The 25,652-nt window shown below is 39.8% G+C and overlaps 1 protein-coding gene across 1 annotated transcript in view; it reads left to right on the forward strand.

Moving 5' to 3' along the window:
- The window catches only part of LOC126473337 (uncharacterized), a 179,669-nt gene that overhangs the window by 62,437 nt on the left and 91,580 nt on the right, over positions 1-25,652 (forward strand). Inside the window, exon 5 of the mRNA XM_050100330.1 lies at positions 17,489-17,610. Within this exon, the coding sequence (XP_049956287.1) occupies positions 17,489-17,610 (122 nt within the window). The remainder of the gene's footprint in view (positions 1-17,488; positions 17,611-25,652) is intronic.

A 25,652-nucleotide genomic window follows, 5' to 3' on the forward strand; every position in this document is an offset into this window, starting at 1 on the left:
CTCCTTGAAAATGGGATTGACCTACACTTTTTTCCAGTCACTAGATACACTTTGTTGCTGCATCAAGCTGCAATAAACTGCTGCTAGGAAGAGAACAAAGTCTTTCACATAATCTCTATAGAGTCTTATGAGTATCTAATTTAGTTCAGATGCCTTTTCGTTGCCAAGTGATTGTAGGAGCTTTTTTATTCTGTGACTGCTTATCTCAAATCTGCCATTTCAGCATTCATGTGATGTCTGAAAGGAGAGACTGTATTAAGATCCTCTTCTTGAAACTGTTTCAGAAAACTGAATTCAATATTTCGGCCTTCTCTCTATCATGTTGCATTTCAGTACCAGTAAGGTCATAGAGTGACTGAACAGATGGTTTTGATCCATACACTGATTTTATGTAAGATCAAAACATCTTATGGTCCTTAGTCACATTAGTTGGCGTAACTTTATTTTGATAGTCACTGATTGCTTCTCTCATTGCGCTCCTTACGCTCATATTTGCTCTGCTCAGCTTTGGTTCATCAGCTAGGTTTAGATTTATTTGAAATATGAGACAGAGCTCTCTTTTCTTATGTAGCAACTATCATACATGGGTATTAAACCATGGTGGATTTTTCCATCCCTTAAAATCTTGGTTGGAACATATTTGCCTAAGGCATATTGAATGAGGCTTCTGAATTTTATCTACTTGTGCTCCATATCTTCATCCTCAACACTGAATGTTTGATGTGGGCTATTCAGATACTCTACAATTTGTATCCTATCTCTCTTTCTGAACAAAATATTTTCCTACCATTCTTAACAGTCCTTGTTAATAGCCATAGTCATTGATGCTATCACAGCCTTATGATCACTGATGCTCTCCTCTTTGTCAGCTAATTTGAAAAGCTCAGATCTGTTTTGTTGTTAGGAGGTATAGGATGTTATCCTTATGAGTTGGTTTGGTTCTCTAATTATCTGCTCAAAACAATTTTTGGATAAGACATCCAGAATAACGCCATGGGAATGCCTATCTCTGGCACCAATTTTGATCTGAGGGCTCTCCCATTCTGTAGCTGACAAACTGAAGTCTCCCCATATTACAGAACAACAGTCTGCAAGTTTTTTTCTAAAGCACTCTGCCACATCACCTCCTGATGCAGGTTTTAGTATCTGCAGTAGGCATAACAATGCTGCTACTTGACACAGTTGGTCAGCATGGCTACTATGCAGGCTGACGGTGACTTGGTAACTACCAGAGAACAGAATGCTATGAGTGGAACAAACTCGCCATGCTAACTGAATTGTGGGAAGTGGAATATCTTAACCTGCATAGATATGCACATGACAATATACTTGACATGTCATTGGCGAGGATGGCTAACAACTGCGCATACAACAACTCTCAGCTGAAGCACAAGACTAGGTCTGCAGTGGTTCAATTCTGGAGGAGCGCTATCTGTCTCCACCTCCTGCTACTTGTGAGCAAACACCTCCACCAGCCACTGGACTGAAGATCAGGAAGACGATGGTTTAAACCCATGTCCAGTCATTCTGATTTAGGTTTTCCATGATTTCCCTAAATCACTTCAGGCAAATGCCAGGGTGGTTCCTTTGATTTCTTTGCCCATCCTTCGCTAATCCGAGCTTGTTCTCTGTCTCTAATGATCTTGTTGTCGATGGGACTTTAAAACACTATTCTCCTTCTCCTCCTCCTCCTCCTCCTCCTCCATCAGCTGGTCTGCCCATATGATGTGATGAATGTACCCTCCATGACAGGCTCCTGAACTACTCCACTGTTCTACCCATGCCAACTCATCTGCCCACATTGGGACATCTGCTGATGGAGATACTAAACAGGTGACCTGTAAAAGTGTCTGATTATTGTGTCTGACACATCTTTGATGCTTAGCTATATTTTTTTTATCAAACTTGTTGGTCAGAGAAAGATATGGAACACTGATTATGTACTAGAAAATGGATGGAGTACCAGCAATATGAAATGGAGAGGTGTCTACTTACCACATGAAAAGATTGTAACAGGGGGAAGTAAGGATGGTGATAAGAGGGGGAGGGGGGTTAAATTGTAGAAGCACAGCGAGGATTGACTACAGTAAGCAGTTTCAGATGGATGTAAGTTACAATAGCTGTACAGAGATAAACAGACTGACACATTTGAAAGTAAACTGAACTATCAGATAAAGAGTTCTTCTTTTCTTCAGGCTAATAAAACAAACAAACAAACACACACACACACACACACACACACACACACACACAGGGTCACTGTTGAATTATGAACAGAAAAGAAGGATTAGATGAAGATCATATGGGAAATATGATACTGTGAGAAGAATCTGATGAAACACTGAAAGACCTAAGTTGAAACAAGGCACATGAAGTAGATGACATTCCCTAAGAATTATTGAGATACTTGTGACAACCAACCATGACAAAACTATTCCTCCTGGCATATAAGATATACAAAATAGGCAAAATACCCTCATGCTTTAAGAAGAATGCAGCATTCACTATTGCAAAGAAGCCAGTTATTGATAAGTGTGAATATTACTGAACCATCAGTTATTAACAGCCTGTTGTAAAATACTGACATGAATCATTAACAGAAAGTTGTAAATACTGGCAGAAGCCAACCTTGAGGTAAAATCAGTTTGGGGATCTGGAGAAATGTGGTGCACAATTGACACTGCACCTTATCTTAGAGAAGATAGACTGAAAAATGGCAAATCTGCATTAATATCATTTTTTAATTTAAAGAAATCTTTTGATAAAATCAATTGAAATATCCTTTTTTAAGTCTGAATGTTTCAGGGGTAAAATATAAAGAATGAAAACTTATTGACAACTTGTACAGAAGCCAGACTCCAGTCATGAATGTTGAAGGACAGTGAATGGGTGCAGTAGTTGAGGAAGACTCATAGCCTGTCACCAATTTTGTTCACTCTGCACACTGAACATGCAGTGAGGGAAACCAAAGAGAAATTTGGAAAGGGAAATAAAGTTCAAGGAGAATGAATAAAAACTGAAGATTTGCTGAAGGAACTGTAATTATATCAGAGGCAGAGGCAGCAAAGGACTTGCAAGAGTAGTTGACTTGAATGGATTGTCTCTTAAAAAGGCTTAGGGATGGGTAACGGAAAATAGTTAAAATAAATCCTGCGATGCAGAAGGAAGTAGCTTAGGATGTGAGGCACTGAAGTGATAGACAGGTTTTGCTATTTGGAGAGCAGAATAACTGATGATGGTAAAAACAAAGATAATATAAAATGCAGACTTGTAAAAGCAAAAAAAAGATTTTCTGAAAAAGAGAGATGTTTCACCTCAGCATAGCAAATCTAATTGGGGAGAGTAGAATGTTATGGCACAAATTGCATAAAAGAAGGGAACAGCTGATTGGACACAACAGGAGGCATCAAGGGATGATTAATTGGATCATAACAGAGGGAAGTAATTAGGGTGGTAAGAGGGGGAGGGGGTGGGGGGGTAAAATTGTAGAAGCACAGTGAAGCTTGACTACAAATGGATGTAAGTTACAGTAGCTATACAGAGATAAAGGGGCCCAAACATAATGACGTTCTTCATCAGAATGACCTCCTCAATGCCAACCTGTATGGATTCTGAAAACATTGATCATATGTAACCCAATTCACACTTTTCTCACATGACATACTGAAAGCTTTGGATCATGCTAATTGGGTAGGTGCAGTATTTATTGATTTCCGGAAAGCATTTCACTCAGACCACATGTACACTTATTGTCAAAAGTAAAATCATGTGGGGTATCAAGTGAAATTTGTGACTGGATTGAAGACTTATTGCTAGGGAGAGTCAATGGAGAGTCTTTGTCAGATTTAGAAGTAACTTCAGGTGTGCTCTAGCGAAGTGTGTTGGGACCCTTTCTGTTAATGTTGTATATTGATGACCTTGTAGGCAATATTATTAGTAACCTCAAGCTTTTTGCAGATGATGCAGTTATCTATCATGAATTACTGTCTGAAAGAGGCTGCATAAATATTCAGTCGGATCTTGATAAGATTTCAAAACTGTGCAAGGATTGGCAACTTACATGTTCAGAAATGTAAAATTTTGCACTTCAAAAAACTAAAAATACATGTTATCCTATGACTATAATATTAATGAGCCACTGTTGGAATAGGTCAACTCATACAAATACCAGGGTGTAACACTTTGTAAGGACATGAAATGGAATGATCACATAGTTGTGCATAAAGCAGGTGGTAGACTTTGGTTTATTGGTAGAATACTGGAGAAGTGCAATCAATCTGCAAAGAAGATTGCTTAAAAATAACTTGTGCAACTCTTACTCAAATGTGTGGGACCCATAACAAATAGGACTAATAATAATGATAATGGCGTGTGATGAGGGCCTCCTGTCAGGTAGACCGCTCGCCTAGTACAAGTCTTTCGATTTGACGCCACTCCGGCGACTTGTACGTCGATGGGGATAGGACTAACAGGGGATATTGAATGTATAGAGAGAAGGGCAGTGTGAATAGCCACAGGTTTGTCAGATCTGTGGCAGAGTGTTATAGAGATACTGAAGAAACTGAACTGAAAGACTCTTTGCTAAAGAAGTCTATTAACAAAGTTTTAAAAACTGGCTTTAAATGATAACTCCAGGAATATACATACATCAAAAAAAGTTTTGCATCACCCCAGTTCCCAGAACTCCTGAAGATAGGTGTTGACTGTGGATATTGTATCACAGACACAGTCCCTTTGACTGTTCATAGATGTCACTAAACCCGCCCAAAGATGTAAACAACCATGCATGAGCAGCACCTATTAGATGAAAGGAGTTGGACAGCCGATCAGTTCCAGTCAATCCACCAGGAAGGAGGTACACGGCTTGTCTTGTCTGTAGTTCAACCATGCCTAGATGGTCAGTTCTGTGCTTCAATCATGTCTGCACTCTTACTTTGTACCAGGAAGGGCTCTCAACATTGGAAGTGTAGAGGTGACTCAGAGTGAACCAAAATGATGTTGTTTGGACATGGAGGAGATACAGAGAGACAGGAACTGTTGATGACATGCCTCGCTCAGGCTGCCCAAGGGTTACTACTGTAGTGGATGACCACTACCTAATGGATTATGGCTTCGAGGAACCCTGACAGCAATGCACCACATTGAATAGTGCTTTCCGTGCAGCCACCGGATGTCATGTTATGACTCAAACTGAGCACAGTAGGCTGAATGATGCACAACTTCACTTCTGATGTCCATGGCGATGTCCATCTTTGCAACCACAACATCATGCAGTGCAGTACAGATGGGCCCAACAACATGCTGAATGCGCTGCTCAGGATTGGCATCACATTCTCTCCACCGATGAGTGTCGCATATGCCTTCAAACAGACAATCATCAGAGACAATTTGGAGGCAACTCGGGCAGGCTGAACACCTTAGACACACTAACCAGTGAGTGCAGGGAGTTGGAGTTTCCCTGCTGTGATGGGGTGGCATTATGTATGGCCGACGTACGCCGCTGGTGGCCATGGAAGGCGCCATAATGGCTGTACAATTCGTGACAGCTATCCTCCGGCCAATAGTGCAACCATATTGGCAGTGTATTGGCAAGGCATTGATCTTCATGGACGACAATTCGCGCCCCTATCATGCACATCTTGTGAATGACTTCCTTCAGGATAACATCACTCAATTGGAGTAGCCAACATGTTCTCCAGACATGAACCTATCGAACATGCCTGGGATGGATTGAAAAGGGATGTTTATGGGTGACATGACCCACCAACCACTCTGAGGGATTTATGCTGAATCACCATTTAGAATTGGGACAATCTGGCCCAACAGTGCCTTGATGAACTTGTGGATAGTATGCCATGATGAATATAGGCATTCATCAATGTAAGAGGACGTGCTATTGGATATAAGAGGTACCGATAGGTACAGCAATCTGGACTACAGCCTCTAAAGGTCTCACTGTATGGTGGTACAACATGCAATTTGTGGTTTTCATGAACAATAAAAAGGGCAGAAATGATGTTTATGTTGATCTCTATTCCATTTTACATACAGGTTCCGGAACTCTTGGAACTGAGGTGATGCAAAACTCTTTTTTGATGTGTGTATTACAACCCTCCATATATCACTCATATAGGGATTGTGAGATAAGATTAGAATAATTATTGCATGTGTAGAGCCATTTGAACAATCATTCTTCCTATGCTCCCTCTGTGAATGGAATAGGAAGAAACTCTAGTAACTGGTACAATGGGATATACCCTCTGCCATGCACCTCATGGTGCTTTGCACACTACAGCTGTAGATGTAACGTACAGGATAGAGCAGCATTGAGAAATGTCTCAAACTAGTCCTTCAACTGAAGACCAACAACACTAACAAATACACATATTCCGTCACACAAAATTGAGGTCCTTTGAATTTAATAATATTTTTGAAATAATCAGTCTATAATTGTTTTGAAGTAATGCTGCTGCTGTCCAAATGTACAAATTTTGCTAACAGATCTGTGATGACCAAGGTTTACACAAAATTCCCTTTTGACTTCAGCAGTGGGCTGTAAAAATCATGGCACACATTTCTTCCAGTTTTGTTGGGACGATGTTTTGCATGAAACCTTAATGCTGGTTAATGGACATATCGATCTTTTGATGTAAATCACATGTTCATGTAGGAAATTGGTCTGATAAGGTATCCAGAATAACACTTGTGGATGAGAGAATGAAATTGTGTTACATTGTTACAAATAGTGCAGATAGTTATACAGACATGTCAGCAAAAGTCAGATAAAAAACAGATTAGACCACTCTTTCATAGCAAAGATGAAATACCTCACCAAAGAAAACTAGTCACTCTAAGATGATGCGTGTACATTCAATATTTATCAGTATGAAGTCCCCACATTAGCCATACTGCCCTCACTTTTTTGGAATTTTCTTAAAGCTGTAGTATTCCTCCACCTTGTCAAGCTTCTTTTTTCAGCCTGTAATGAGCATAAATAAGATAGATATACTCAATAGTTTCTTCAAATGCCTACCTTTGGTTGTTTAATGTTCAAGGTCTACCATGGGGCTGATGATTGTAGGAGGGAAAAAATCCTGGAGATTTAGATATGTGTAGATTCTCACTTCATCCATCTTTTTGCTTCACCAACTTCAAGACTAAATTGGCATGTTGCTCTGTCTTAATGCTTAATAGTAATGTTTGTATGTTTGACTCTGCTTTCACTACTTTGCTGAAATTAATTTGGAATTATTTCATGATGGTGTGTGCCAGCTTGGAGATTTCAAGACTTGGTGGCTGTCATGATAAAGTACAGGGTACTATAAAGTTCTTGCTGGGAGGTATTTGAGTTCAAAATTGAATTCCACAGTGACAGAGCTTGCCTTTTCAGTCACTTATGCATTAATTTATAGTACATCCAGAAAATAATAACTAAATTTCTAAAAACTTGAGAGTACTGTGATCACTTGGCACTCAGTCATGGTGTATTTACTTTCCAGTACTATCAGCTTATGAAAGCTATTGTTTTATGTTCAACATTTACATTAATCCCACACAGCTAATAGACCACTTTCCAGTCCTGTAGTTGCTACTGATACTGAGGTAAAAATCTGCTGACAATCATATGGTAGAGAATCAGGCTCTCACATTATTGTGATTTTATTTGTCCTAGTACCTCATTCTGCTCATTGTGTCATAAACAGTGTTCATTTATATTCAGTACTTCATCAGTGCTATAATATTTGATGATAAGCCATCCATGAATCTTCTATGAAAACAATATGCTTCTGCAGAGACTTCAAAATTTTACGTGTGTGGCAGATCTAAATCATAGTAACATTTTATTTATACTCTCCAGGTGCTCTACCCACACATCTTTCAAAATATTTTTGTAGTACACTTCCAGGTACTTGATTTAATAACTGCATGAACACCGGATTGGCAACAGTTTGAACTGGTGGCACTGTTTCCCCATATTAGCCATACTGCCCTCACTTTTTTGGAATTTTCTTAAAGCTGTAGTATTCCTCCACCTTGTCAAGCTTCTTTTTTCAGCCTGTAATCAGCATAAATAAGATAGATATACTCAATAGTTTCTTCAAATGCCTACCTTTGGTTGTTTAATGTTCAAGGTCTACCATGGGGCTGATGATTGTAGGAGGGAAAAAATCCTGGAGATTTAGATATGTGTAGATTCTCACTTCATCCATCTTTTTGCTTCACCAACTTCAAGACTAAATTGGCATGTTGCTCTGTCTTAATGCTTAATAATAATGTTTGTATGTTTGACTCTGCTTTCACTACTTTGCTGAAATTAATTTGGAATTATTTCATGATGGCGTGTGCCAGCTTGGAGATTTCAAGACTTGGTGGCTGTCATGATAAAGTACAGGGTACTATAAAGTTCTTGCTGGGAGGTATTTGATTTCAAAATTGAATTCCACAGTGACAGAGCTTGCCTTTTCAGTCACTTATGCATTAATTTATAGTGCATCCAGAAAATAATAACTAAATTTCTAAAAACTTGAGAGTACTGTGATCACTTGGCACTCAGTCATGGTGTATTTACTTTCCAGTACTATCAGCTTATGAAAGCTATTGTTTTATGTTCAACATTTACATTAATCCCACACAGCTAATAGACCACTTTCCAGTCCTGTAGTTGCTACTGATACTGAGGTAAAAATCTGCTGACAATCATATGGTAGAGAATCAGGCTCTCACATTATTGTGATTTTATTTGTCCTAGTACCTCATTCTGCTCATTGTGTCATAAACAGTGTTCATTTATATTCAGTACTTCATCAGTGCTATAATATTTGATTGCACATCACTCACTTCATTGTTTATTCAACTTGCATACCCTTTGAATTCTAATTTCCTTCGAACATCTGGCTACTCACCTTGTTATTGCTGCTATTTACCAAAAATCATAAATCTGTCACTTATTTTTTATTTACTCATGTCAGAAGTGTGATAAATATTTACAATAAAATATAAACATGATTAAATAACCATATGTACATAGATTACAGAAAATAAATTAGCAAGACAAAGGAATTGACAAAGTCTGCATTCAGATACCTTTTCTCTGGCAAGCAATAGATCTTTTTCTGAGCATGAAAATGGGTAGAGAGGGCTTCAGCACACATGGCTAAATACTTGTTCTTGGCCACAGACTTGCTGTTCCCTGATGTGAAATCCTATTACTTAAGCAATGACTTTGCCCTGCTGACACCAGTTCTTATTTGGTTAAGGGACCTCCAAACATTGCAGTCCTCACTGCAGCCAGTCAGATGATATTCACATGACTCCATCCAATCTTGATGCTTAGATTTTCACAATGATAGTGTTGCCTTACATGGAAGTACTTCCAAAGGCTTTGATGTGTGGAGGAATTTTCTGATTTCAGCCTAGGTTGAAAATGTTGCTGGCCAAACAGTGGGTGAGCTCCAACATATGTTTTCAATCTGGTGCTGATTCACGCCTACTCGTTCCTGTCCTGGCTGATTTTCCTATGCAATAGGCATTTTATTGTTTACAGTTATTAACCATGTTTGTAATCACTGTCTGTTAATTACACATTAATATGACCACATGCACCTTTCTTCAGGTATGCTGTTCAATATGCTAGTCTTATTCTGTCTATTAATCTTTAATAGTCTGCATGTTCATGCCATAGCTAACTAGAAATGTGACTGGCTCCCAACCCACTAACAGAAGACCCCTTGTTGTTCGCAGTTTAACCATGCTCAACAATAACATTTCAAATACTTTATTATTAATGTCTGACTACCAGTTGAAGTCAAGAGTGATTCTCATATCCACTCATTCATTTATCATGTTTTATGATCCCATCAAGAATTAGAACTCTCTCAGGAATATTGAATGAGTCAATGTATACATTAATAAAGACAAATGATTCGTAGAAACTTAATCTTTACATTATATTAACAATAAAATATAACTATACAAATTATTACTGTATGTGCTTGTGCCTGCTAAATTTAACCCAATAAGTTAGAATGATAAATCCTACTTTGAAAAAAGCTCCTGCTTTCTCATTTGGATTAAATAACTGTAGTTATCTTTTATTGGCAGCTTACTACACTAGTGACTATTAAAATTGCTACACCACATAGATGACATGCTACAGACATGAAGTTTAACCGACAGGAAGAAGATGCTGTGATGTGCAAATGATAAACTTTTCAGAGCATTCACACAAGGTTGGTGCTGGTGGCGGCACCTACAACGTGCTAACATGAGGAAAGTTTCCAACTGATTTCCCATACACAAACAGCAGTTGACTGGCATTGCCTGGTGAAACGTTGTTGTGATGCCTCGTGTAAGGAGCAGAAATGCGTACCGTTACGTTTCTGACTTTGATAAAGGTCGGATTGTAGACTATTGTGATTGCGGTTTATCGTACCGCAACATTGCTGTTCGTGTTGGTTGAGATCCAATGACTGTTAGCAGAATATGGAATCAGTGGGTTAAGGAGGGTAATACGGAACGCCGTGCTGGATCCCAACGTCCTCGTATCACTAGCAGTCGAGACGATGGCATCTTATCTGCATGGCAGTAATGGATCGTGCAGCCACGTCTTGATCCCTGAGTCAACAGATGGGGACGTTTGCAAGACAACAACCATCTGCACACGACGACATTTGCAGCAGCATGGACTATCAGCTCGGAGACCATGGCTGCGTTTACCCTTGATGCTGCATCACAGACAGGAGCACCTGCGATGGTGTGCTTAACAACAAACCTGGGTGCACGAATGGCAAAATGTCATTTTTTTCGGATGAATCCAGGTTCTGTTTACAGCATCATGATGGTCGCATCCGTGTTCGGTGACATCGTGGTGAACGTACAGTGGAAGTGTGTATTCGTCATCGCCATACTCGCGTATCACCTGGTGTGATGGTATGGGGTGCCATTGGTTACATGTCTCGGTCACCTCTTGTTCACATTTACGGTACTTTGAACAGTGGACATTACATTTCAGATGTGTTACGACCTGTGGCTCTACCATTCATTTGATCCCTGCGAAACCCTACATTTCAGCAGGATAATGCACGACTGCATGTTGCAGGTCCTGTACAGGCCTTTCTGGATACAGAAAATGTTCGACTGCTGCCCTGGCCAGTACATTCTCCAGATCTCTCACCAATTGAAAACGTCTGGTCAATGGTGGGCGAGCAACTGGCTCATCACAATACGCCAGTCACTACTCTTGATGAACTGTGGGATCATGTTGAAGCTGCATGGGCAGCTGTACCTGTACACACCATCCAAGCTCTGTTTGACTCAATGCCGAGGCGTATCGAGGCCGGTATTACGGCCAGAGGTGGTTGTTCTGAATACTGATTTCTCAGGATCTATGCACCCAAATTGCATGAAAATGTAATCACATGTCAGTTCTAGTATAATATATTTGTCAAATGAATACTCGTTCATCTTCTGCATTTCTTCTTGGTGTAGCAATTTTAATGGCCAGTAGTGTATTTTCGAGGAAAATAATTATATACATCTATAAATACAGAAACTTTTTAAATGCATCACTACTTTTGTACACTGTTAAAAATGAACAATGCTGCTTCCAATGCACCTTAACAACCTTTTCAGTCTTTGAATTCAGACAAGTGGCTAATAAGGTTGTGTTTTTATAGCGGTCTTCAACCCAAAGACTGGTTTGATACAGCTTTCCACACTTTAGTTTGAACATAAGACTTGTAAGCTTCCCCCCCCCCTTCCCCCCACACATACATACACACTCTCTTCTCTTCACTTCCTTTACCAAATAGACAATTCGATGATGTATTAGATTCGTCTTGTCAACCAATTCCTTCTTCTAGCCATGATGTGCCATAAAACTCTTTGTTCAATTTAGTTCAGTACCTCCTCATTAGTTATCACTCTAGATGGGTATCTAATCATCAGCATCCATATGTAGCACTACATTTCAAAAGCTTCTATTCTCCTCTTGCCTGAACTGTCACTTCTGTGACAAGCCACACTCCAGCCAAACACATTATTTATTTACAAAGAAAAAAACTGGACTGTGAACAAATTAATGCCCCTTTACATCTTCTTGGTATTTATTGTGGAATTCTTCCACTCCACCATAAACAATAACAAAACTCACAAACACATCTAAAACATCCTCCTCCTCCTGCCTCTGCAGCTCATGTGTATATTTTTTAACAATCAAGTAAACAAAACAGTAATTATTAAAGTTGCCAATTATGAGATTTACACTTAAAAAGTTAATTACAAAAGTTCTTGCTGCATTAGCTTTACAAAAAATAAATTGCCAAATTGATACATAGTGTTGTAGCTGTGTATTTCATGATTTACTGTGAAAATAATCTTTTATATCTGATCCAGTAATGCAAAATATGGAATATTGATTTTCTTCTTAATTACAAATTGGCTGTCCTGGATAATATTTTCATGAATTCCAGACATATTTTGTGATAGTCTCATTAAGCTGGTTTTTTATGAAGTAAACAGATTTTGAGAAAATATGAAAATATTATACCTATTTACAGTATGTTTTGTAAGTTTATAATTAAAAGCATAATTGATAACTTTCTAGTACTGTGGTTTTACGTGGAATAAATTACCAAATTAACACATAATAAAGATTAACTTGGATTTTGCAACGTTTTTGTGCAAAATAGTATTTTACGTCAGCTCCAATAATGCAAAATGTTATGTTAATTTTCTTTTTAATATCAATTCAGATTTTGTAGCTAGGATTTTTTTGAGCCCCAAATATGATCATTACATGTTATGTTAATTATCAAATTATGAAAACATGCTGTTTGTTTGGAATTTGTTATGAGAAATTATTTTTGAAATACTACTCTGTTACTTGATAAAATACGCAAAACTTTACAGGTGTCATTAATGTTGCATTCTGCCAAATAGTTTGTGGCAATACGCTTATGTAGAATATACAGAGATGTGAGATGTTTGGTATCTGGTTATATACTAATGTGTGATTCTGTAATATTCAATTGATTTATGTGGTTTATCCCATTATGATGTCCTTCTGAGGAATTGCACCAAATTCTGTTCAATTGGTGCCTAAGATTGTCAACATCCCAACCTCGCTGTAAGGCTTTGCCCATAATAGTCCAAACATTCTCAGTTGGGGAGAGATCTGGTGACATTGCCGGCCAAGTAGGATTTGGCAAGCATGAAGACAAGCGGTAGAAACCCTTGTCATATGTGGTAAGGCATTATGTATGTAAGGTCTGGATGGCTTGCCATGAAGGACAACAAAATAGGGTGTACAATATCAGTGACACAGCAATGGGCTGTAAGGGTGCTGCAGTTGACAACCAGAGGGGCCCTGCTATGAAAAGGAAAGGCACCTCAGACGATTACTCCTCAGACTTTTGTCAGGTGACAGTCAGAATGGTATCCCACCACTGTCAAGGACATCTCTAGATACCCCTTTGGAATGGAGTGTGTCTGTAGAAAGGTGCAAATGTCAAATGTCTGACTGGATTACTGAATATGAAGTCATTGATGACTGGTTGGATATCCAATTCATCCAAAACATCTTGGTGGCCATGAAGAACAGCCAAGTTGTTCAGTCACTTCTGTCCCTTTGCTGATTGGAGAATCATCGACAGTACGAATACAAAATGACACTTGTTCGTGAATCGAAGAATCACTTGTTTTGTCAACCATAATAGAAAAATTTTCAGTTTTTTGATTGAAGCCAATACCTTTCTTAACACAGACTTTCCTAGTAATCAATGATCTCATTTTGAATATCATGGGATGTCCACTTATACCCCCAATGCCCTAACCAATCTTTAAACTCAGGTACGTCATTCTTTCAGAGTTCCAACAATTGAAAAAAAAAATTGAGTTTACATCCTTGTGCCCTCTAATTGTTAGTCCTTGTCAGCATAGAAATTGCATGGTAGTAAAAATTGTCTCAAGGGCTAAACGGCCTTTCTTCATATCACTATCTAACTGTTCATTCAGCCGTGTGGGGTAGCCATGCGATCTAAGGCACCTTGTCTCGGTTCGCGCAGCTCCCCCCGTTGGACGTTTGAGTCCTCCCTTTGGCTTGGGTGTGTGTGTTGTCCTTAGTGTAAGTTAGTTTAAGTTAGATTAAGTAGTGTGTAAGCTTAGGGACCGATAACCTCAGTAGTTTGGTTACATAGAACTTACCACAAATTTCCAAATTTCCTGTTCATTCAATTGGGAGGCCACACTTTGGTTGGTGATAGAATTTAGTTTCAGAACACCTTCTTTATGCGTTAACATATTTTCATGAAGACAGAATTTTTCCAAAGCCTTTTTCCAGTTAGAAAACACTACAGAAGTAAATGCATCTTCCGTTTTTGAAGAAAATTGTAACAGATTTTTAGCATCTGCCTCTTTGCAGGTTTTGCAAAAACTTTTTTGGTAGATGGTTCATATTCTTCCTACATATACACTCCTGGAAATGGGAAAAAGAACACATTGACACCGGTGTGTCAGACCCATCATACTTGCTCCGGACACTGCGAGAAGGCTGTACAGGCAATGATCACACGCACGGCACAGCGGACACACCAGGAACCGCGGTGTTGGCCGTCGAATGGCGCTAGCTGCGCAGCATTTGTGCACCGCCACCGTCAGTGTCAGCCAGTTTGCCGTGGCATACGGAGCTCCATCGCAGTCTTTAACACTGGTAGCATGCCGCGACAGCGTGGACGTGAACCGTATGTGCAGTTGACGGACTTTGAGCGAGGGCGTATAGTGGGCATGCGGGAGGCCGGGTGGACGTACCGCCGAATTGCTCAACACGTGGGGCGTGAGGTCTCCACAGTACATTGATGTTGTCGCCAGTGGTCGGCGGAAGGTGCACGTGCCCGTCGACCTGGGACCGGACCGCAGCGACGCACGGATGCACGCCAAGACTGTAGGATCCTACGCAGTGCCGTAGGGGACCACACCGCCACTTCCCAGCAAATTAGGGACACTGTTGCTCCTGGGGTATCGGCGATGACCATTCGCAACCGTCTCCATGAAGCTGGGCTACGGTCCCGCACACCGTTAGGCCGTCTTCCGCTCACGCCCCAACATCGTGCAGCCCGCCTCCAGTGGTGTCGCGACAGGCGTGAATGGAGGGACGAATGGAGACGTGTCGTCTTCAGCGATGAGAGTCGCTTCTGCCTTGGTGCCAATGATGGTCGTATGCGTGTTTGGCGCCGTGCAGGTGAGCGCCACAATCAGGACTGCATACTACCGAGGCACACAGGGCGAACACCCGGCATCATGGTGTGGGGAGCGATCTCCTATACTGGCCGTACACCACTGGTGATTGTTGAGGGGACACTGAATAGTGCACGGTACATCCAAACCATCATCGAACCCATCGTTCTACCATTCCTAGACCGGCAAGGGAACTTGCTGTTCCAACAGGACAATGCACGTCCGCATGTATCCCGTGCCACCCAACGTGCTCTAGAAGGTGTAAGTCAACTACCCTGGCCAGCAAGATCTCCGGATCTGTCCCCCATTGAGCATGTTTGGGACTGGATGAAGCGTCGTCTCACGCGGTCTGCACGTCCAGCACGAACGCTGGTCCAACTGAGGCGCCAGGTGGAGATGGCATGGCAAGCCGTTCCACAGGACTACATCCAGCATCTCTACGATCGTCTCCATGGGAGAATAGCAGCCTGCATTGCTGCGAAAGGTGGATATACACTGTACTAGTGCCGACATTGTGCATGCTCTGTTGCCTGTGTCTATGTGCCTGTGGTTCTGTCAGTGTGATCATGTGATGTATCTGACCCCAGGAATGTGTCAATAAAGTTTCCCCTTCCTGGGACAATGAATTCACGGTGTTCTTATTTCAATTTCCAGGAGTGTATTTGATCAACCAAGACTTCTGAAATTATCTTCCCTTACCAGAAAGTTTAGGTTTTGTCTTTGAATGGTTCTCGCCTGAAGATGACAAAGCAACTGACAACACAGTAACTGTTGGAGGCTTACTTGCAGTATCATCAGCTTCCAAGCACAACTTTTTGGTAATAAATTTATCCATTGCAAACTTAATTCACAATACACTAAGAGACTAAAGTAAATGAATAAAATATAGTCATATAAAATAGTCCACTAAACACTAAAGTTGGAACACTAAACATTCTGCAGCATGCACTGAACAAAACTATCCACACTGAATGACTGCGACAGCAGGGTGGGCTTTATATAGTCGCAGTGTCACAATGTCTTGAAACATCAAGGTGATGTGAGGAGGAGGGTTTCAGGTGCTTCTGCTTCAGTTCTTTTGATGTTTTGTGGCTGCAGCACTGGCCTGCCAGCGCCAGACTTTACTCGAAGGTTCGCACACTGGGACAAATTCTAAGTGTGCCTGCAGCACTGTAACACTATCATGATTCACGCCACTCATTTTCAGTTAACCTGCTTACTACTGTAATAATTATTTGTTTTAACTCATTACTGCATGTATTTCGAAAGGTAACTATTGTCAAACAAGGAAAATAAAAATTTCAACATAATTTCGTGATTTTACAAAGCATAATATTACTAATAATTTTCTTAAATTATTGGGGGGGGGGGGCCTCTGCCCCCTAAACAAATTTTTGAGGGGGCTCTGGCCCCCTCCGGCCCCATGGAGTTGGTGCCTGTGTTGTTTATAGGTATGTACTAAGTTTCGAGTTTCTTGAATTCTTGTGGTTTTAACTGTCTGCACTTGAATACACTTATGCTACGATCCTGATGGTGCAGGGCTGTTGAACTTCATCGTCATTTCAATCTTGAGAATGCTGGGATTGAAATATTTCAACTTGCATGAACTTTTATAAATAAACAGTAAGAGTTCCTTCTATAAGAATCTCCATATATAGGTTCAAAATGCAAATACTTTGTCTATTCAAAACTTTACAAGATAGGAAACAACACATAAGAGTGTATATTATAGTTTGAAAGATTGTAAATGAATAAATATCAAATATGCTGCTTCTGTTTCTGCATGGATCTCTCACAGTATTGTTATGCTGTGGGTATTTGTTATGGACCCACCTCATTAGTCCATCCTGGGGTCATGATACATGGTATGTGCTCCTAGTAGCGACACAGGTACTTAGTCCTGTTGAATTACTACAGTCGACATCCCACATTGAAGACAACTGGTGTTCCTCTGTATACTCATTACATGTTAAGTTACATAACAAGGCCTCCATACAATTATACAATTATAATTACTAAATCACCACATTGCTTAAATCATCATTCATTGGTTAGGTAGATGTAAGGTTACACATCAGTCTGTCAGAGTGATAAGTAACATCACAAGCTATACATCTTGAATCTGACATTACCTAACACTGTATACCATATTCTTTTACTTGCTTAAGTGTGCTGTTTGCTATGTGATCCATATATATTTTGTAAAGTAAGCTGTAAGGAAAAAATCTCAAATATAATCACATTATCTCTTTGGCAGGTGATGAACTTGATTATGGATGGACAACTCATAATTCTTTAGGTGGAAGTTTAACACTATTTTGCAATTTGAAATGCAAGGAGAGACTAGCATCTTGCTACTTTATTCGTCTATACGATCAGGTACTCTTGGAAGATAAATGAACTTGTGTGTATATACTGCACTTACACGTTTCCAGGAACAATATATATGTAGAAAAAAATTGATCAAACATTTATACTGTCTGGAAGCAGACATTGCAGATCATAAGTTATAAAATAAAGCAAAGGAGAAAAGGGTTAAGACCAATATGACAACGTTATTGCCGTTTAGTAATCATGGGATGAAATGTAAAAAATTGTGTAGATCTATTTGGGTAAAGAGTACCAGGTAAGTAGAATTTTTAAGTAAGAAAGAGGGTTCAGTGATGTCACATGTGATGTTGACACATGTGGTTTCAGTTGACAGTGAGGGAGGTGGGGGGGGGGGGGGGGGCTGAGCAAGCAGCAGTTTTGACTTCAAGCTCATTTATACTATTGAGAATGATATCAAGAATGTAACTGAGAATGCTCCTTACACAACTGTGAAGACCATGGCACTCTTTGTGTAGTCCAACAATTCCTGATTGAAGAGTGATGTCAAATGTGTTAATGCAAAGCTTGGAGAGACTCTTAGAAGAGGGGCCATTCACATATGGGTGTGAGTGATGCATTTCTTCTGAAAGGCAGAGCTGCAAAGTAAATATAGTTACAGCTGAAAATAGCTACTAACAAAGCAAAATGCAAATCCATGATTATGAAAGAACACTCATTTGGTGCCTTCCATCACAAAATAAGGAGTAGTCTTGTAAATAATACAGATAAACTTATTGGAAATCTACTAAATTGAACAATATTAACAGAGAGATACAACATAATGTTATCCTATTTCAGAATCAGTAACAGAAAATGGAGAAAGATAAAACACACAAAAAGTGTAGTTAAGTCGCATACCCTGCTGATTAATGTATACTGTATTGAAAACATATTTGAATGCAATAATTATTGTTCTGCAAACACAGAAACTAGTAGTACTACTGACAGCTTAAGGTTGCAAACAGGAAACACCTAATGTTTAACCAAGCAGTTAGAGAGAGTGCTAATGAGATTATGTAAACTTGACTAAAGACCTTTCTACCCCTTGTGTTTAATGGTATTAACTGAGCATGAATATACAGGGTGAAGTGAAATTCACACATGTGGGCTTCGCAGTGCGACTCTTGACATGCCAGCGATAAAAAATTCTTTCTCATAAAATTTCGTCTGGCGAGTACATCTAGCAGGAAAGGGACATTAAAGAGTGGCACTCTGCAACACTGTAACCACATGTATGGTAACTACCTCTGTTAGCACATATTAGTTGTTCTGTACAGTTGGTGCAGTGGGTAGAGTTTTGGGTTAGCATCCAGGAGATTGAAGGTTCAATCCTGTGTTGGGGCGCATTTTTTATTTTTTTTAATTTTCTAATTTCTTACTGACATTTCCTACTTTAATAAACACTGTTTCTTAGGTCACATGTATCCTAAATTTATAACATTTTGTAATGCTGAACATACGAAATATGTGGTTAGACAGATAAGAAATAGATAGTTGAAACAAGTGACCTGTCATAGGACAGAATAACTTTGAAAACAATATCAGAGAAGGAAAGTTGCCACCCACCATATAGTGGAGATACTGAGTCATGATAGGCACAATAAAAAGATTCACACACTCATAGCTTTCGGCCATTAAACCTTTGTCAGCAGTAGACACACACACGCACACACACACGCACGCACACACACACGCACGCACGCGCACACACACACACACACACACACACACACACACACACACACACACACACACACACATACACACCTGCGCGCGCGCAAACCAAACTTGCACACACGTCTGCAGTCTCAGAGAGCTGAAACTGCACTGCCTGCAGATAGTTTGAGAGGAATACATGATACCTTTGTGAAGTTAACAGTCAGGCAACATGTAGTGGCCCAAATACCTGTTGCCCAATATTTCAGCCCAGACATTGATACCAATGTGAACTTGATATCTACAGTCGTGAATGACGTGCAGGTTAATTCTACACCAATGGTTAGCATTGTGCATATTGAATACACCCTCATGAGTGAATGCTACTTCATCTGACCGAGTGATGGTGTTCACAAAGTCATCGTTGGCTTCCTGTTGTTGTTGGAACCATTCACAGAATTTCATCCATTGATGGCAATCAGCAGGATGCAGGTGTTGCATGAAAGCTTAATGATAGGGGTGCAGCCCATGCTCGTGCAGCACGTTAACAACTGTGCATTGCAGGACACTCAGCTGACTTGCTGTGCTATTCGTACATCACTGAGGTTATTGTTGTATGACCTCTGGAACAGCCTCCTCAGTAGCTGGAGTATGGCGAGTCCATGGACGACCTCTGTCACATGATGGTGAAGGGAGAGAACCTGGCTCCCGAAGGCACAACTCCAGGTTACAAAACACATTTTTATCTGGATGGCTTTGACGAGGATATCTAACAGCATAGTCACAAGCGGCAACACAACCCCTGTTATCAGATGAACCAAGGACCAGAAGTGCATTCACATATTCATCATTTGTGTATATGTCTGCCACACTGGCTTAGAGGTTTACAATGAGAAAATTTGATATGTGTACGCATGTGCATTGGAGTCTGTCACAGGCATGGTTCTCCATTCACAAATAGTCCCTGTCCGGTGCACAGCGCATACAGTAGAAACATGCCATCAGTCCAGTGCACTGTTCCATCTAATGCGCATTGCCCTCTGACAGATATTGTTCTGTATGATTCATCCTGACACCGCTAATTGTGTAACTGTGAAATTTTCGGTTCCAAATTACACTGTTTCCCTAATGGTAATATATGTGATGTTTCCATAATCCCATAGATAAAATAATAATAATAATAATGCAATGAGATACGTACTGAACAGCATGTTGTTACCAGACTCAATGTTGAAAGGCATAATTAGTGGGACCATGGCGATAACACATACAAATAGTAACCAAGTTTGGACATTATTCTCAAAGCTCATTGTTAGTCCTCCTGGTAACGTAAGGCTCTACCAAAATGTAATGGACCTGAATGAAGCAAGAATTATAGTTGGTACTAATATGTGGGACCATTTGAGGAGAGTTCAAAGAAAACTGGTGTGAATAAATTCACACCCATGATGTGGAAAGGGCTTCTTTCAAAGCTGACCAATCTTCCATTTCTATGATAATAGTATGTAAGCGCAAATGTTTTCTGGAGGACCCGCTGCGATCGCTGTTGACGATGAAGATGCTGCATCACATGGACTACATTTACCAAATAAAAAACATGTGCCTCAAACCAGGATCAAACCATTGAACTCCTGCACGCTAACCCAAAACTCTATCCACTGCACTAACTGTACAGCATGACAATTATGTGCTGATCAGAGGCAGTTACCATATGTGTGGTTACAGTGTTGCCAGATGGACGCTCCTTAACATCCTTTTTCTGCTGGATGTACTCGCCGGATGAAATTCTGTGAGAGACATTTTTTTATCACTGGCATGTGAGGAGTGGCACTGCAAAGCCCAAGTGTGCAAATTTTGCTTCACCCTGTATAATGGCCTGGATTCAAGTGGCATCCTGGAGACATTTTTACAGGTGGCTCAGAAGTCTGATGCAAGAGCCGACTTGATGCCCACAAGCGAGGCAATTATTAGTCGCTCCAGCAGGAGGTTTAGTCATAAGCTCATGTCTTATGACCTTTCTACCCCTACTGTTTGATGGTACTAGCTGAGCATGAATGAAGTTGTTATTACCCATCTTTGGATTATATCTGTAATAAATTTTAAAATGAATACAAAAGCTCATGCTGCAATATCATGAACAATTTGTTCTTAAACTCAGCTTGGGGTTTGGATTGAAAAGTGATGATAATTGGCTTATGTGACCTTAATGCTCAAATCTTAACAATACAAATCACTGACCAATTAATCTGAGACCATAATTCATGTGCTTAACACTCGAAAACATTTACAAGCAGATGCTGTTGATGAATAAATTAACTGTTTCTTAAACAGAGGCCTGCTACTACACAACTTTTAGCTGTATATGGCCACAGGTTGTACAGCAACTGCTATTAAACCATATTATGCCAAGAAGGGAGATCTTACTAATACAGAGGATATGCTGAAAACCAAAACTGAATCTCTATCAACTAGCTACAGCCTCATTAGTCAACCATAGCTGAGCACTACATCTCCACAATACATTCTGTGGGCAATACTAGCAGAAAAATCTTTGCTGTGGTGAAATTCTTTTGAAAATATATTATTAAGAAATCTGTGGAAATACAGTTGGCAGAAGATTTTACTAATCAGGATGGTGACTTTCATCTGGATAAGGTGTCGGTGCTGTCGTTTCCTTAATTTGTTCATAAAGACTAAATTATACACCTAGTGCTTCATATTGTAACAACTAATTCTACCAATTTTACCAGTTTTAACTTTGAGGGTACAATTTGACAGAGGGTGTGCCCATGGTGTGCTAAATTGCAGTACAATTTGACAGAGAATGCTATGTTTGTCAGAAGATGTTCATCCAGCCAAGACCTTTGCACATGCAGCACTGCATTGTGGCATAATTAGAGCAATATAAACTCCAGTCATCAAACTCAGCTAGAGATTGCTGCCTGACTGCCAGCCAAACTATTGAGGCAGGAAGTCAACAACATCTGAATTGATTTATTTGCATATCAAAAACTGTTGTGTTATATGAGGCATGATCACTGCATACCTGATTATACAAATGGTTAGCATACATAAATGTTATTACATAGATATTGTGTCTCTTGCATTTTTACACAGAATGCATAGCCTACTAATTAAGTTCTATGCCATAAGTTACAATTTTGTTTGTTAGAATCACATTTATAATAAAAGATTTTTTTCATCACATACAAATTCATTTGTGTTATAAAATACTTGTTCTTTCAACCATGTCTCTACCACTATTTTAAATTTATTTTTATCTAATGTTCTGCTTCTGGTTTCGTATTAGTGCACATCTGATATACTTTCATACATGTGGACGTTCTGTTTGGCATGCATAAGTACTTTTGGCATGTGTAGACAGGGGACTGGCAGTATTTTGTGCTCAAAAAAGTACTATACACAAGAAGTTAAGTTGCTTGAACCAAAAATACAAATAATGTATTTCTTCTCCCAGAGAAACTGTTTTGTTCCAGTGGAGTTTCCCCAAAGAAGAATTCCATAATTCAAGCATGTAGGAAAAAAGGCATAGTATGCTGTAAGCATGAGCTCTATGCTCACACAATCTTTTAGCTTCCTAAGGAGATTTAAAACTCTTGAAACTTACCGCAGAGCTTTTCTGTGTGGATATTGCAGCATAATTTACTATATTACAGAATGCTTGAGTTCACTTTGTCCATTATTAGTTTCTCTAAGGAAAAAGATGATATATTCAGTTTTATTTTTATTTGATGTCAACCTATTTTCATGGAACCACTGAAATGCTTTTTCCATCATGGAGTTGTTCATTTGTTCGACGACATTCATGTCATTATGCGATGTGCAATCCCAAAATTACAGAGGTCCAACACAAGCACAGCAGCACTACACAGAACTACCTTCCAGAGCCATCCTTACCATCAGATGGTGTACCACAATGCTTTGTCTTGAGAGTATTTCTATTTATAGTGTACATTGATGTTCTGCCCTGATGTGTGAGGAAGACAGAAGCAATACTATTTGCAGATGATACCATTCTGTTTATTGAAGCAAAAAGTAGAGATCTTACCATTTCTGCAAGTCTCATCAGAGGTGAAGTTTACCGGTGGCTCTATAGAAGTTGGCTCATCTTAAACCCACAAAAACTGTTGCTTTATACTTTCAGCCCTTTAAATCAAAAATGTAGAAAAGCCAGTAATTCATATGAACACTATTCTGATTATTGTATTTTCCTTCTTGAATGTCATTAAGGCATGAGGAGAATTACCCCAAAAGATAACTTAATATCTAAACAGTGAGTGTATCTGAGAAAAATACACAGTTTTTACCATTTCATGAGCACCATTGCTAGAGAGCACTCTGATTACATATGCTAACTTAGAGAGTTGTGAGATTAAGGGAGACTTGAAAGAGTTCCATTTTAGAATTTCTTGCAGGAAAAAGGCCTAGAAACTTTGTATCAGTGATATTTTGAATAGAATAAATCAATAAATATTTTTAATACTGAGTGCATTTCTCCCATATTTGACTTCATTCCATAATTATATGTCATCACTCATAAACATTTATTCTATACATTCAGATTTAACAGATTTTGAGCTTAAGTTGTTTACCTTCATAAAATTTTTTGTGCAGTTTATGGAAGTCCACTCTTTTCAGTATTTATTTATTTATTCATTTATTGTTGTGCCAATTGGTTGCCTCATAAAATGATATTTAGTCATTCAATAAAGAGAAAATGTAGCTTAAGAAAAGAAAAATACTCTGCTGGTATACTATGCACTGCTTGAACACTTGACCCTGCCTCTATAGAATAGGATACATTTCCACCACATGCACATGGTTCAACATGTAGTCACCAAAAGACGCTTTGAATCACCACTCTTCTGCCCTCTGGCAGTCTCTCACACAAATATGGTGTTTTTGTATAGTAAGATGGTATCTGTTCTTTTGGACATGTCCAAAAGAACAGATACCATCGGTGACCATGCAGCTCGTTAGAATAAAATTACAATGAAATGAACACCCTTAGCTGCTTACAGGCATTGACGTACGTCAACGGGGACAGATGAAAATGTGTGCCCCGACTGGGATTCGAACCTGGGATCTCCTGGTTACATGGCAGATGCTCTGTCCATCTGAGCCACCGAGGACACAGAGCATAGAGCGACTGCAAGGATTTATCTCTGGCATGCCTCCCCCGAAACCCACATTCTCAACATATTGTCCCGCACTACATTCGTAGTGCCCCCGCCCATTATACTCATTACTCGCGGCGCGTTGCTGATTCCCGTAAGAGTTCAGGCACTGTTTGTGCATTCGCACAGAAGAAGAAGATGGTCAAGTGGCCGGTGGGCCTTAACTATATATACGTTGAGAATGTGGGTTTCGCGGGAGGCGTGCCGGAGATAAATCCCTGCAGTCGCACTATCCTCTGTGTCCTCGGTGGCTCAGATGGACAGAGCATCTGCCATGTAAGCAGGAGATCCCAGGTTTGAGTCCCGATTGGGGCACACATTTTCATCTGTCCCCGTTGACGTATGTCAATGCCTGTAAGCAGCTAAGGGTGTTCATTTCATTGTAATTTCATGGTGTTTTTGTATCGTGCCATAGAGGTATAATATTTTACACTACTTGCAAAGCTTAAAGACATCATTAAATTAAAAGTGGGAGGGACATAGAAAAGTAAATTAGTAGCCAAAGTAGGAATAAACTGTTTCTAAAAATTAATTTTATGGTGGTCTGCTAACCAGTCGTGTCTTGCTGTATATAAATGGATGTGCATTTTACACAGATGAAAATAAATAGGGTTCTTTGCTGATGATGGAAGCATTATATTATCTCCAAAACATATGTGCAGATGTAGATGTAGAGATTCTCTACATCCAGAGCTGAAAGGCCAGCAAAGATGACTGCCATGCGGAAGACCAAGGTTTGATTCCCAGCACTGCCAAAGATTTTTTCTTGATGGGAGGACTCTTATGGGGTGCACTCAGCCCTGTGATGCCTGTTGAGGAACTACTTGACTGAGTAGTAGTGGCTCCACAGTCTGGAAAGTCTGAAACATGGTCTGGAAACTGGTGCGGCCCTCCACACCTTGTGCATATGTGCCACAAGGCACAGGAGAACATGACACCCGGTAGACATCCTTTTGGCCTACAAGGCCTGGCAAGAAGCTCGCTGTCATGTTTAGGTGTAGAGATGCAACAACAGAAAGACTCATAAAGAAAATATACAGAAAAATATGGTAACATAAAATCCTGGGTAGAATATAAATAATGAAACGAGTAACCACAACTACTCTGCATATGCCTGAGGCATTGAATAGTTGAGAAGCACATAAACGTCTCTGGGCTTTTGGATGTTGTACAATGAAGTGTTTACCATCTAAAGAG

This window comes from Schistocerca serialis, chromosome 4 (assembly GCF_023864345.2).
Source record: "Schistocerca serialis cubense isolate TAMUIC-IGC-003099 chromosome 4, iqSchSeri2.2, whole genome shotgun sequence".
NCBI classification, from domain to species: domain Eukaryota; kingdom Metazoa; phylum Arthropoda; class Insecta; order Orthoptera; family Acrididae; genus Schistocerca; species Schistocerca serialis.